The sequence below is a fragment of the Metopolophium dirhodum genome, chromosome 8 (assembly GCF_019925205.1).
Source record: "Metopolophium dirhodum isolate CAU chromosome 8, ASM1992520v1, whole genome shotgun sequence".
Lineage (NCBI taxonomy): Eukaryota > Metazoa > Arthropoda > Insecta > Hemiptera > Aphididae > Metopolophium > Metopolophium dirhodum.
The window spans coordinates 17,690,166-17,705,502 of NC_083567.1; the positions used below are offsets into that span (position 1 = coordinate 17,690,166).

At 26.6% G+C, this 15,337-nt stretch overlaps 1 protein-coding gene across 4 annotated transcripts; it reads right to left on the bottom strand.

Moving 5' to 3' along the window:
• Positions 1–954: 954 nt before the first annotated feature.
• LOC132951447 (neurabin-1-like) lies at positions 955–15,174 on the bottom strand. Of its 4 annotated transcripts, none has more exons than XM_061023265.1 (24): positions 14,935–15,174; positions 14,455–14,704; positions 12,840–13,119; positions 11,914–12,102; positions 10,941–11,133; positions 10,519–10,881; positions 10,141–10,277; positions 9,208–9,228; positions 8,986–9,129; positions 7,982–8,174; positions 6,787–6,933; positions 6,464–6,724; positions 5,468–5,635; positions 5,257–5,409; positions 5,139–5,192; positions 4,790–4,942; positions 4,044–4,208; positions 3,695–3,823; positions 3,108–3,362; positions 2,797–3,001; positions 2,579–2,731; positions 2,377–2,514; positions 2,199–2,308; positions 955–2,088 (listed from the first exon to the last, which is right to left on the bottom strand). In XM_061023265.1, exons 2-24 carry the CDS (start codon positions 14,702–14,704, stop codon positions 1,813–1,815), a joined length of 4,137 nt encoding a protein of 1,378 aa, XP_060879248.1. In that variant the 5' UTR covers positions 14,935–15,174; the 3' UTR covers positions 955–1,812. The 4 variants fall into 4 exon arrangements, with proteins under 4 accessions (XP_060879248.1, XP_060879247.1, XP_060879249.1 ...); XM_061023264.1 differs by having other exon boundaries at positions 14,455–14,735; XM_061023266.1 differs by lacking the exon at positions 9,208–9,228 and having other exon boundaries at positions 14,455–14,735.
• Between the last annotated feature and the right edge of the window lie 163 nt (positions 15,175–15,337).

Below are 15,337 nucleotides of genomic sequence, written 5' to 3' on the forward strand. Positions count from 1 at the left end.
TATCAGTGACACCAGCGTGCAGCCCCCCAACTGTCAAGCAGCGCGGCTGCATATAATTTATGTACCCGCCACCCGACCTCACTTGCATCACCCAAAACCGCCACTGCTTATTTCTACGTTATTACACATTTGAAGTGGAGAAATCATCCCAGAAAATTCTCACCATCAGTTAAAAAGACTCAGTGCAGGGATTTATCAAATTAATAACTATAAATTATAATGCCACTTCTTGAGGGTTCTATCACTGGACAGCCTCCTCCTCATACTAATGTAACTGTGTAAATTATTCTTCAAATCATATTTGCTTATTGTACACATACTACAAATTTGAAATTATACATTTTCTATTTAAATAAAAAAAAAAAATTTATGATAGGATAACAGTTTAACTAACTTTCTGTTCTGATAAAGCTTATAAAGACTATAGTGAAAAAATGTAGTATTAATTTACCGTATTTGTATATTTATAAACAAAAAGGTAGATTTTGATTCCTTCTTAATAATTTATTATGTAGAATTTAAACTGACCGAGTTAAAATGTATTTTTTTATGTCAAACATATTAACAATCTGACTTTAAAATAGGTAGAATTTGATCCCTGCTAACATTGTATAACAAATTATGACAGATTAATATAAATAACACCATTTTTTTTTATTTAAACATGCTTAAAGATATACTCCATTGATTGTAAATGTATGATACATTGATCTTACATTTTAATTTAAGAAATAATATGTTAAAATACAAAATTAAAAAAAAAAAAAACTAAAAACAAGTTATATAAAAAAAGTGTCTTAAGTATAACAAATTACTCAATAATGTTATGGTATTAATAAACAATAATTATACAATGATTATAAAATTAAATTATCAAAAAATGTAGATACTTATAACTTTTATAACCTTATACATTAAGGATTAATTAATGTTAATTGTATTCTATCTAATTTACCTATAATTGAATAATTACTATAAATGTGTTAGATATTTTTATGTCGAAAAATTTGAGGAATGCAAAGAATAATAACGTTTTTAAATTTAACATTTTTGAAGATAAATATTTGTATAAATCGATGTTTTTTTTTTTTGTAAATTTTTGATATTTATGAATAATATTGATACAATCTTCGAGCAATTTTAATTTAAAATTATGTTCACTGCATGTATGTTTATTTAACAAATTTGCAGTCAATAACTATGGACTCAAATTTTTAGATCATATTACTTGCATAGAAAAAAAAAAACAAGATAATATGAATTTATATATAAGAAGTATTTTTCCAACATAAGATAAGTAGATAGAGCGACTAGAAAAGCAGGATACCTAATTTAGGTAAAAATTTCCTCTAAAAATTAATTTTTTACTCACTGATAATAAGAAAATAAATGTGGAATAGTACTAAGTTGACAAACATCAAGTTGTATTTATTTTTAAATAAAACAAAAACTTGTAAAGCCTAGTATATTAGTATCATAGAATAAAATGCTGAACTATAAAAAAAAAATTGTTGAATGTTCTGTCAAACAAATAAAAAATAAATAAATAGTATACATGATTCTATCTAATACTGCTAATAATTTAAGTACTTAAATATAATGAGCAATATATTTGATTCTACTCATGAAAAATTTGTTAATAAGTAGGCTTCAGACGTATCAGGAATATAAAGATATCTTAAGAGGGAAAATGCTGTACATTAATTACTGTACAAAATGTCACATCCAATAATTGTGAATTTTTTCTTTAGAAAAAACTTAACACTTACACTAAAGACTAGAAGTCAAAGACAAAAATACTTTAAGGTAAAGTTATTTACGTTTACTAGCTTTTTCAGCTAGTTTTTCAGCTTTTCTCTGTAATCGTTCTTTTTCTTTTCGCTCCTTTTCAGTGTGACGTTTTTCCTTTTCTGCTTGGGCTTTAAGATCTTTAAGTTTACGTTTAAGTCTATTTTTGTCATCTCCAGTGATACCAAAATTTTTGAAGTCTTTAGTATCTAAATTTAAAAGACCAACACCAGATACCTGATGTTCCATGAATTTTGATATATATTGCTCCAAACTTAAGGCTAATAACCATTGACATACCTAGGAATAATAAGTTTGGCTATAAAATATAAGACAACACAACTTATGCACTACAGAAGTGAATTATATAATAATAATAAGAAGAAGAAGAAGTAATAAGAAATTCTTACTTGCTCTTTAGACCATTCGTGTACAGGTGCATTGTGCCAAACATGAGAATTTTTTCTCTCGGTAATTGAACTATCTGCAGATTGAGGAGGAGTCCATATGTCAATTGAATCTGAAAATAATAATTATTATTTTAATAAATCATATTTTATAATATGTTTTAAAACTCTATAGGTATACCAGTTGATCCAATTGCTTTGGAGTTATTTAAATCAGAAGCATAATGACCAGGTGATACACTTTCAGACGATGATACTGACGATGGGGAACTTTGAGGCAACTGGTTAGTATGTTGCCACTGAGTATTGGCTTTCTTCACTAAACCATACAAACATTATTTTATTATGTAACCATTAAAAAACATCCTAATTTGTAAACTCACAGTTTAAGCTAGCTTCTCTAATTTCATCTGCAAAGGAACTTGTTGAACTGTTATGATCAGATGAGTATAAACTATTTGATTCTGACAAACGTGATTCACGTTCAGCAAGTACAATCTTAAGCTGCTCGGCTAATGATGGCGGAGGACCATTTACTGAAGATTCATACAATATTTGTATTAGTTTTAAATAACATTGTATACTGTTTGCTAACTCTTACAGTTACGACAATGAGTTGATTGTTGAATACGAGCCAAAAATTGATCAGGTTGATGAATATGTGGTGGTTTTTGAACAGATGCATACTGTGGCATCTGTTTTTGTTCTTGAACAATAGATTCAACATTAGGTACATCTTTTAACTCAATAGTAGGTTCTAAAACTTTTGAGTCTTCAGTATGATTTACTTCTTCATTATTGTAATCCTAAAATACAATATTTTGAGTTAAAATATACATTATATGATTATAATACAACTGTTTATGCAAACAAATAATATTATTCAAATATGACAATTAATATAATACTAACTAAGCTGCTATTTGATAAAGATTTACGAAGAGCATTAGTTGGTAATTGTCGTGTAACAAGACCCCTTGCAGCTAATTCTGCTTTACTTTTTGATAAAGATACATCTAAAAGTTCATGCGGAGGAACGGCTCGATCCAACTCTTCTTTAACGGGTAGTTTTCGCTCAACTGTAGCAACTTTTTCATCATCAAAGCAATCTTCTGTTTCTGATAAATCAGCTCCAAGTTGTTGAAGTAATGGCAAAACAGGAGTAACCTAAATTAATACATTAAAAAGATTAATAATAATTTTATAGTGTTTCTCAGAATAAAAGACATGTATGTATATACATCTGGAAAAAAACATACATGCATGCTAAATTTAGAAAAATTACTTCATATAGTGAAAAAACCACTAATATTGTTATAAGTAGAAATATGCTCACATCATACTATTACTTTTTTTATAAATAAAATATCCCTCTTGAAAAATAAGAATTATACAAAAACTAATGTATTAGTTGTAAAAAGTATAAGCTAAAATTGTAATTCGAGAAGTTTTTTCATACATAACATTATATTATATATTATGTTTAAAAAAGTACCAACTTTTGTTTTTTTGGCAAGTGGTGTCAAAGTAGTTAAATAATGACTAGTGCTAGTAGTATTTTGAGGTAGCCCGACAGGAAAACCAGCCCGTCGTTGGGTATCTAATAATTCATGTTCAACTTGTATTACCTAAGAAAAAATTTTTAATTAAAATTTAATTTTCCCTTTCAACTCTTATATTATTATAGTTTATAAACATATAACATACAATTTATAAGATATCATAGATATAATGAATAAGTTATATTCCTTAATAGGTATCTCACACTACAAACAAAGTTAGAAACCTGAATATTTTTTAAATAAACTAATATACTTTTAAAAAGATATTTTTATACTAAGCTCTTACTCGATCTTTGAGAGCTTTGACCAAAGCATTATATTCTGTGTCCTTTTCTTGTAATACTTGCAAATAATATTCTTCTCGGTGTAAAAGGTCAGTTTCACGTTGTTGAAATTCCTTGAGAATTTTTTTCAATTTTGTGTATTTTTTTTCCAAGTTTATATAACGTTCCTAAATAAAAATGTATACAATTATTTATTTTTAAGATCATTTTATATACCAATTATTTTTAAAAACAAAATCCAGAGCCACAATCATGGCGTGTAAAAAAATAATATGGCGGCACGACAGTGTATACTATCTATTATATATTAAGCAGGAGTTTCCCATTTAAACAGTGTAAATGTTGGTGTTTCTTTTAACCAGACCTAACTAATTATCTACTGAATCAATTAATGGTGCTCTTTCTAAAGTCTTTGGCTTTTAAGAGTGGAAGAAAGATAAGCAGTCGCAGAGCAGGAATGAGTTGGTTTTCCAAGGCGGCCCTAGGAATTGTAGACCAGATATATTCGGGTCGGCTCTTAATGAGTCCTAGAAGACTGAGATAAATAATATAATAATTTTGATATAGATTGAAAACCGCCAAAGGCTTAATGTGTAAAAGGCATTTTAGCAATTATTAATGTTATATAAATTATTTCGTTCAATAAACGATGGGTGGCGGGGGTTGCCTTAATGCTCTAAGCAGTTCCTTACTTAGTTATTTTTCTATACTTATAATCTTAAAAAATACTTTAAGTTCAAATTATTACTTCTGATGTCTGTAACATCCCTTGATAAGTCTCTTTATCTCTTCTTGCAACATATAAACATTTATCCAACTCATTTAAATGTAGACCAGATTGTACGAGTTTATCAGCAATTTCTTTTTTATTATTGGCTCCATTCCATTCCAATTCTTCTACCTAAAAGTTTTAAAAAGAAAATATTAAATTATGGATGTAAACAAAATATGTGAATATTTTTTTAAGTATGTTAAATCGTAGAATGTATGCATAAATATTAGTTAACTAAATGTGTTAAGTGTTAGCAACTGGTTAGGTAAGCCAGAGGAAACCAGAGGAAGATATATATACCACAGAGTATATATTAAACTCTCACCCTGGTTTTCAGTTTGCTAACTTCGTCTTCAGCTTTAGCTACATTTAATCGGCTCTGTAAAATTCAATTATGTAGGTCTAATATTGAAAAAAAAAATATATTTATTTTAGCAACATACTTCTTGTAATAATTCACGTAAAGATTGAACAGTATCAGCTTCATCAGTTTTACTCAAATCTTCACTAGATGATTCTGTCCGATCATTTCCAAAGAATTTTTGGTTTAATGAATGTTCAAGCTGACGTCGTTGAGTATCTCTTTCTTTATCAGCCTTTTAAAAATTTTAAATAAGCATCACACTTTTTTTTATAAAATAACAGTGACTTTACTTCTAATGATTGGCGGATGAGATGAGCAACTTCACTATTATCAGGATCAGTTTCTCTTCCAATCACAAAGTTAACTTGACCATAAGTATTTCTTAAGACGGAGGCTGCATAAGCTTGTGTAACACCAACTAATGATTTGCTATCAACTTCAATTATTTGATCATTAACCTAAATTATATTTCAAATAATATAAAAAATTAATTAAAAATGTATTGATATTACATTAAATTTAGGATTTGGATCTTAAAGCAATTGCATTCTTTTTTATTTATTGTGAACTATAACAGTGTGCAAAATAAAACTATAACATGAGTTCATGACATCTAGTTTGAATATGAATCTGCATATTTTTGTTTTTATGCTATTTTTTTTTTTGTTGCATATTTTGATAATTTTAGGACATTTTAAATACAAATCATACAAATTTCCAACAACCAGTAAGAATTAAAATAAAGCAACCAATTGAACTAAAAAAAAATTAAATGAATACAAATATTTCAATCTATGTCTTTATTATCTTCACTCAAAACGTAACTTATAATATTTGTTCCCTAAAATCAATTTACTTTTTTAAAATATGTATACAGTAATTATTTTCAGTATATTTAGATTGGATGGCTGATGAATAACCAAAGCTCATCCTATTATCCCTCGCAATTTTTAAAGTTAATGATTGTATTTTATTTTGTTTTTTTAAGATCAACATTTGACAAAGTTAAGATAATTTTGATATGCACAATTAACAATTTTTTAGAACATAATATATTGGCACACATAAATTATTGTGTTTTTAAGTGAAAACCCTGAGTGTAATGAATATTTAAAATTATTAAGACATACAATAATGGAATATAAAAAAAAAATTTAAAGCATGGTAATAGTTGATACAGAACTTTTAGTTTTAGCCAATTTAGAATAAATCATCAAATATAATACATATAACTAATACCAAAATTAATTATAAAATATATATATTACAAAAAGAACAAATATTACCTGGATGCGGCCATCTTTAGCAGCAGCTCCATCAGGAGTGATAGTTTTTACAAAAATACCAAGTTTTTCAAGACCTGTATCTGCACCAACACCCATTCCAATAATTGATAAGCCAAGACCTTCTGGACCTTTTAGTAAAATTACTTTCATCAAATCTAAACGTTCTACGCGTTTTTCTAATTCATATTCAGCTGATGCAGCTACAGGATCCACGTCTTCATTACGCCGATCATATTCACCCATTGAAAAGGTACTATAAACCTAAATAGAAATATATTTTATAACATTAGAAATTAAAAAAAAATATTATAGTAAGTTAATACTTTGATTGGATCAGCACTAAATTTCACTTTCATATTTTGTTTGACTACAATATGAGATTCGTCATCTGAATCACGTTCTGGTAGTCCTGGAACTTCCATCCAAAAATGACCATCTTCATAATAGTGAACACCACCTTCTTCGTATACCTAAAGAGTACATTAAATTAAAATTTGTTCTAACTGGTAACTCTTTTAAGCAGTAATTGATAATAATGAAAATTATGTATATTTTATGCACATTGAAAATAACAATATCTAAAATGAAAAATTAGTTTAAAATAAGACATTGGTCATTTCATCATACCTATTTTAGATTAAAAGTTAAAAAGGAATAATATTGAAATTCTGATATATAAGATATCCATTCATATTTTATTATGAAGGAAACATTAAGGATGGGTTAAACTTATTTTTTTTTATAAAATGTTAAAACTATAACAGTTTTCATGCTTTAACACTTTAAAAAAATTTAGTTTCAACTTCCAAATGTATATATTATATTGATGATGAACTAAGACTAACTTTGTCTCTTGAAAATAAATAATAATTTTAAGTTGTCTATATATATATAAAAAAAAAACTAACAACAATAATATGCTTTCCTTTTCAAATATTTTAAACGCAATTTGTCTCGAATTATTCAAACTTGAATATATTTAGAAATTCAAATAGGTTTCTTAAAGTTTGAGGTGTTTGAGAGGATTGAATCAAAATACCCATTCCTATGCAAAATGTATTTTTAAATTTATTTAAAAACAGTGTAAATAAATCAACAATTTTAATTATTATTTAAAATGTGTAAAAAACACCAACATATTTATAATAATACTGCACACAGAATTGTTTTAGAATGTGAATCCAAGCAGTAACATAAAATTTTGATAGAAAAAAACTTTATAATCTGTCCAGCGAGAGAACGCGTCGATTCTGCGCATCCCCCTGCCATCAAAACTGGTTCTTCTATGACAGGGTATTGTGTGGGGAGACCAGTTTTGACAGGTGTGCGGCGCATTCTCTCGCTGGACAGAATATACTTTTATCCATTCATGGATGAGTTCCAGGGTTAATACAAAAATATTATTTAATGTTCAACATAAATATAGTATAATTTTTAAAATATAATTATAAATATTATATACCCACACACCTATTATTTATTTTTGACTCTAAAATGTTTATATTTTGCATTACTTACTTCTCTGGTGGGTTCTGGAATAAATTCTTTAGATTTATATAAATCACCATCTACTTCATATTCATCAAATTCAGCACTCTCGTTATTAGCAGATAATGTGTCAGTTTTTGTCTCATAACTTTGCTCCCAAGAATCATCAACTTGAAAGTCTTCCATATTATTATAATTATCATTAGTTTCATTAAGTTCTCGACTAAAATAATAATAATAAATTATACTTTATTTTTTTATTATCATTAATATGTAATGTCAATACGAAAAAATAATAAATAAGAAAAACAGACTTAAACAATTAAAGATTCAGTCTCAAGATAACACTTTAAAAAATAAATACATCATCATTACTATATAATATAATAAGAATTAATTTTAAGATATTATTTATTTGGAAAATATTAATGAATAAAAAGTTATAGACCCTTTTTCTTCCTTATAAAATATCTTTAACAATTGCAATATTAAGAAGTTTTTAATTAATGAGTTTATGTACATATATTTATATAATTAATAAATAAACAACTTAAATCCAAAACCAATTTTTATTAAAGAAACATGAACATATATTTATATAACACCTTATTCAAATGTTCTATTAAATGTGTACCAAAAATAAAACAATTTGTTTAATATTTAATATTATTAACCTGATATAAGAAATCTCAATATTCAAAATTTCTTCTTCTATTTTTAACTTTCAAATGAAAAGTAAATAGATGTCTTTATTTAAGATAAATTCACTAAAAATGTCCGATTTATAAAGTAAAACAGTGTTGGAAAAAACCATGTAAATAATTAAGGCTTTTAAAGTTGTATATAAAATCAGACTTTTATCTTAAACCGGTCAATGTGGTCTATGGTTGATTAAACAAAATACATTTTTTGTATCCAAAATCAGATATTTTCTAATAAAATAAAAAACTTTAAACTTTAATATTAAAAAAAAAAAAATTATATTGATAAACTTTATCTAAAATGTATATAGTTATGACTTATAAAAAACAAACCTTTGATTATTGACATTATCATTGGATTCAATAGAAAGAACTTCACTCATCCAGTCAGATGTATTCAATTGATCATTATCAGACGGTGATAGTAATTTTTTGATCTCTTTAGCTTCTTCATCAGACAAAAGATTATCTTGACTACTAGAAATATTACGTATATTTTTAATAAAAGCAGCAGTAAATTCCATAAAATATTATGTCAAATATATCACTACTTACATACTCTTTTTTTCCAAAATTCTTCAAAAAAAATAAAAATTGTTATCATGCAGCCAAATCATAATACATAAAATCATAGAAGTAATAAAAACATTAATAGTTGCTATTTATATTATATATTGGCATAAAAACTACAATGTAAATGTAATTAGATTTTTTGATTATCAATCATCACAAAAATTAAATACTACAATTAATTAACTAAAATGAAATATAAAAATCACAACTTGTCAGTATTTTTTGAGAATTATTATTAATTATACATAAGAAAAGCTATGGATGATTGCAGATCAAAAGAAAAATGTATTGAAATAATACAAGAAGAGAAAAACAAGGGGATATAATATGTTAGTTCAAAATGTAAGAAAAATAAAATAAATGAAAAGAATCATATTAAAGGAAGACATAAAGAAATGTAATGAAATAAAAACAAGGAAATATGAAGATTGTGACCAAAACTAAGTCATAAAAAGGAAATGATAACTTTACAAAATATTTAAGCATTATTAAAACCAGGAAATGGAAAGAGATATTAAGTAGTGAGTATAGAAATTGAAGATAAATGATGAATATAATTTATTTTATTGAGTTCTACAGAAACAATTGATTAGAGGAGAAAATTTTTTTTTTTTTTAAGTATGACGTGATAAAATTGAAGAAAGAAGCCACCCATTGGAGACACTTACAAAAGGAGAGTTTACATGTTAATTAATTATGTTGGTTAATTAAAAGATCTCGGCACCACTTACGCTTTAGGCGCCTTGGGGGGTTTCCGGGTATGGTAAGGAGAAGAAAAACACAAAAAAAAATTAGGTTTAGAGAATGCCGAATACATTTAAGTTATTGATTGGAAGTCTGCAGGTTTAGATTAATTAACTTACAATTACAACTAAAATATTTATAATACATGCAAAATAAAAGTTAAAGCCTTACTTTGTGCTGAGTAATTGTTCAGCTTCATCTGGTGTCATCATATCTGGTTGTCCTGAGGACTCTAGATCTATTATACCTTCTGAACTTCTATTTATACTTGTATCTCCCAGGTCCAGTATCAATGGAGTTAGTTTATTCTTAAAAATATACAAAAATATAAACGAAAATAAGTTGCAAGTAAAAAGTAATTTGGTATATGTTTATCAGCAACTAGAAATAGCGGGTTTTGATTTTTCTTCATTTTTGTGTGTATAATTATGGTAACATTAAAATTATAAATACAGCCACGGCTAGGCGGGGGCAACACTTATTAATTACACAGACATCAATGAGGTAAGTAGATTATTATTCACAAAACTAAAAATATTATTTACTTACTTCTTCAACATCATTGTCATCATCAAATTTCTCACTTTTATTCAAATCAATTAATCCTTTACTTAATTCAGGAACAGTCACAGCTTCAGAAGAAATAAATCCAGAATCAATTTCACTTTCTAATGGAGTAACTGTAGCCACAGTATGATTGGCCGAATCTCCAATACTAAATTGAACTTTGGGGGTTGAAGAATTTGCTTCATTTAGATTCATACTTATGTCACTAATAATGGTTTCAATATCCTGATCCACGGGTACATTAAATGTGGAATTTAAACTAACAGGTAATTCTTCATTTATATATGAATCCGACAAGTCTAATGAAATTGGCACATTACTAATTTCAGGTTCACTTATTGATATCTAAATCATTAAAATTATAATTAGTATCAAGTATATGGATTAAACATAAAAAAACTTACTTTTATTTTATTTTCTTCAGTCACAGCCACAGAAGTACTTACGTCCGTGGTTAAATTATTTAATTCATTATCAAAAATATGTTCTATGTGTTTTTCTTTATCAGCAGAATAATTAATGCCAGAAAGTGGTTCTATTGTTTCTTTATTAGATATCCCTTCAGGTATCTGGTTATTATTTGTTGTAGAACTGTCTCTAAAATAATATGTTAATAATAATTAGTTAAATACAAACAAATGAAGACAGATTTAAAAATATATATATTTGTATCTACCTATCTATTTGTATATTTATTCAAAACACAGTATGATAAATTAATTTCATTTAACACTACATTTCTTGACCATATTTCATTGGATTGAATTAGAACTGTTTTTGACAAGTTAGGTGGTAACTAAAAACTTGTATGTTAATAAAAAATAACATCCATCTTTGATATCATATTTAAACATCTAAGTCTATTTTTTTTGTCAGATTAATTTGGTAACTTTGGCATAAAAAAAAAACTTGATTGAAAAAGAACCATTTAAATGTAAAAAAAAAATGTGTTCCAATAAATAGAAAAATGTATATAATATAACATTTAAAATGGCTCTTATTCAGCCAATTTTAATTGTAGAGTCCGTTTTTAAATCAAATCAACTTAAAACCTAGCACTACCAAACTAAGGTATCAAAACAGGTAATGTAAGTTAAAAAATAAGTATTACTGTCATGTGCATAGTGAGTGGGTTAAACATTTTAAATGTTCTTATTAAAAAGTTCCTGAAATCTAGTCATACTTAGGTAAGTAATACCTCTAGCTTGTCAAAAAAAGTCTTGATTCAATGAAATCTAATCTGAACAAGCCATTTAATATTACCAGAAATAAGACCACAGTTTATACAACAGGTTCATTTAATAATCAAATATGAAAATTTAAATATTTAATATAATGTAATTATTGTATAGAAAATTATAGAAAAAAAATACTTACAAATTAGTTTCTTCATCATTTATATTGAAATGTTCATCAATTTTTTGAGGTGGCGGTGGTGGTGGTGGACTTGTAGGATGAGAAACATTTTTGTATAATGATGAAGTTGAGGCTGTTCGAGAAATACCATCAGTATTGACATCTGGTATCCACTCTTTAACTTCATTAGGACTAGGATCACTATTATATCTAAATAATACAATTTGGATAATAAGCTTAATTAATATAAAAACACATCTAATTTTTTTGATAAGTTAAAATAAAATAACCTAATATTATAAAATATATATTGTCAACAGTGGCGTAATTTGAGGGAGAGCAGAAAGGAGACTTTTGTCACACATCAAATTTGTAAAAGCTTACTGAGCCAATCATAGGCATTTTTGGGAATGGTCAATCCCAACTGCATCACACCAAAAGATCCATATTTAAATAAAAATATATTATGAATAATTTAATATTTTTTTCTTACCCGTGTTAACAAAAAACAACTTATTCTGTTGTTTTTAGTATTATTGATTGTTGTTCTAGGACCTAGGTATTATATTTGTACACTATGATTTGTTGACAGATTTATAATATTTAAAAATATTTATTAACAGAGGCTTGAAGTTCCAAATAATGACAATTGCTACCTTTTTCAATGAAATAGGCATGGGAGTGACCAAGAGAATAACCTAAGTTTTAAAATATTGAATAATGATTGAAACTAATATTTATTATTTATAAAAAGGCCTGGTCAACATTTATCACCAATCAAGTATAACTGAAACAACGCCATTGATTGTCAGTTATTATTTATTAAAATGTATACATTTTTAATCCGATATTACTCAGTATTCAATCATTTAATATTTAGATTTTCAATAATAAAAAATAAAAATATATTCCACAATATTTAACAGATTACATTATATTATTATTACCTAGAATTGGATGAACGTGGTGATTTAGAAAAATGAGATGTCCAATTTTTCTGTTTTTCTATTAATTCACGGCTATTGAGTTTCTTATCAGGTTTGTCAGGTTTAATAGGTTTTACATTAACTTTACTGCCATTTAACTGTGAGTGACTTTGTGCGCTTCCAATAATACCATTTGATTTTTGATTACTTGAAGGTGGACTTGGAGATCTTGATTTGGCACAAATGCTGTCTTGAGAATTACTCTGTTTTATTTTTTCCAACAAAGTAGGTTTAGTTTCTCCTATAAATAGTACAGAAGCATAAACCGATTAGGAAAATTATGAACCATAATAATGATTATAATCAGAAGTATATTAATTAAATAACTATATTTGAGATACTCAAACATACAAATTAATAATTTTGATTGGACTATTGGAGACACATTCAAAAACTAATTAAAAATAATGTTTATTCATTATGATATTTAATTTATTTTTAGTTACTAAATAATGTTTTATAAAAAAAAGTTACACATAGGTAGATACTTAAAAATAGTGATTAGTAAAAGATGAAAATATTATTGATTGAATGGAATTTAACTTAATATTTCAGGAAAATAAAATTATAAAACTAATTAGTACCTATGTAACTATTTAACATAATATTTTAAAGTAAAAGTGACTTGACTTGTATAATGAGAGAAAATTAATCTTAATAATTTAAAGGAAATTTATTTGAAATTGTATAACTTGCGTAAATTATTACCCATGTCCAAATGAATATTTTATACTGACTGATAAATGTATTGATTTTACAATGATGTGTTTTTTTATTGTCAGACATCACTTTTCAGATAAGTAAAAAAGTTTAGATTTTCAACTTCAATATCTTTTCTGGTAGGAATCTGAATCTAGTTGGGTTGGTACTTTAGGGGGTCAAAAGTATAAATTCACAGCACTTTTATTTGTAATTGGGAAATTGTTAAGATTGTGGTAGTTGCATTAATGGAGGTAGTATTGGGTAGTAGTAGCGGTAAAAGCTGTAGTCTTGTATAACAGGAAAGTACCAATAGGTATTATATCTATTTTATGTGAAATCATTATTAAAGATTATTACCTTAGAACATCTGTTTTCTAACTTAGAAACAACTGGTTAGAATTTTTATTTATATACATCAAAATGTTTGACAAAACTAAGTGCTTAACATAATTTACATTAAAAAAAGGAAGTTCTAATTTTAATAAAAATAGTGAATAACCACTAAAGAAAAAATGGAATAACAAATCTACTAATCTGATAATATGGTTTTAGGTACACTAAAAATGTGTAAAATCAGGATCTTAAAAGTTAAGAGTGGGTGAGCATGCTTGGTGAATCCCCTAGGTAACCTATACATAATTTTACACATATGATTTCATTTCTTCAAGCATTTTAGTCACAACCTTGTACATAATATAATAAAATACAGTATTAAATAGTTGTAGACATAAAAAAATAAATTGTATATAAAATGTAATTCTTAAAATTATACAATAATGATAAATATCCTTATTGAATGATGACAAAATTAAAATACATTTGATTTTTTTTTTTTTTGAAACCATATTAGCTAGCTACATGAAATAAAACATACCTGTTCCCAATTTTTCGAATAGAGCTCTAGCATTATTAAATCTTGCTAAATGGCTTTCAGTCCTTACAACAGTCACTTGATTAGGCGTTTCTACTGGCAATTTGTTATCTAATGTAGGTGAAGCATTTTGCTTAACTACAATTATATCTGGATCTTTAGTCACTGTAGGACGTTGAAAAATGTTTGCAATCTGAGATACTTTAGGTCCGACCATTCTGATCAATTTTTTCTCTTCAGTTACAGTAGACATCTATAATTTAGGATCATATATTACTTGAATACTGTGAATAGAAAACATGTTTTATTTTAATTTGCTGTCTTATAAACAATGACATCAGATAGCTGATAAAATTCTACGGCACAGGAATTTCATCATACAATTTTTACTCTTTTTGTAGTACAAAACAAAGAAATTTACATCGATATTAAAAAAAAAATTGGTACACTAGGTAGATAGTTCAATATTAGAAGCACACTCACAGTTTAAAAACAGTTGTTAACTGCACCGACGTTTTGACATCTTTGTGAATCATGTCCACGCTGTATTTTGTGGTGCATGTTCGTAGGACGGAGAAACGTGATGTAGAACACGAATAATCTACCTATTTGGAAGTCATTTTTCTACGAACTCATACAGACTAGTTATTGAATTCCACGACCCGCAAACACTGCACTTCAACGTATAGCTAAAGTCTACACTTACAGGCCACAGCAAAACATTAGCCGATAACAACAAAAATGGGATATAGTTACATTATCGTATTGAAAAGATTACCAACTGAAGTATAAAAGGTCTGTTTCTCGATGAAAGGGGCACATACACTTAACTGATAGTAGGCCCGCAGAATAGATGTAAGACCAAGTATGTAATTATTAATATTTA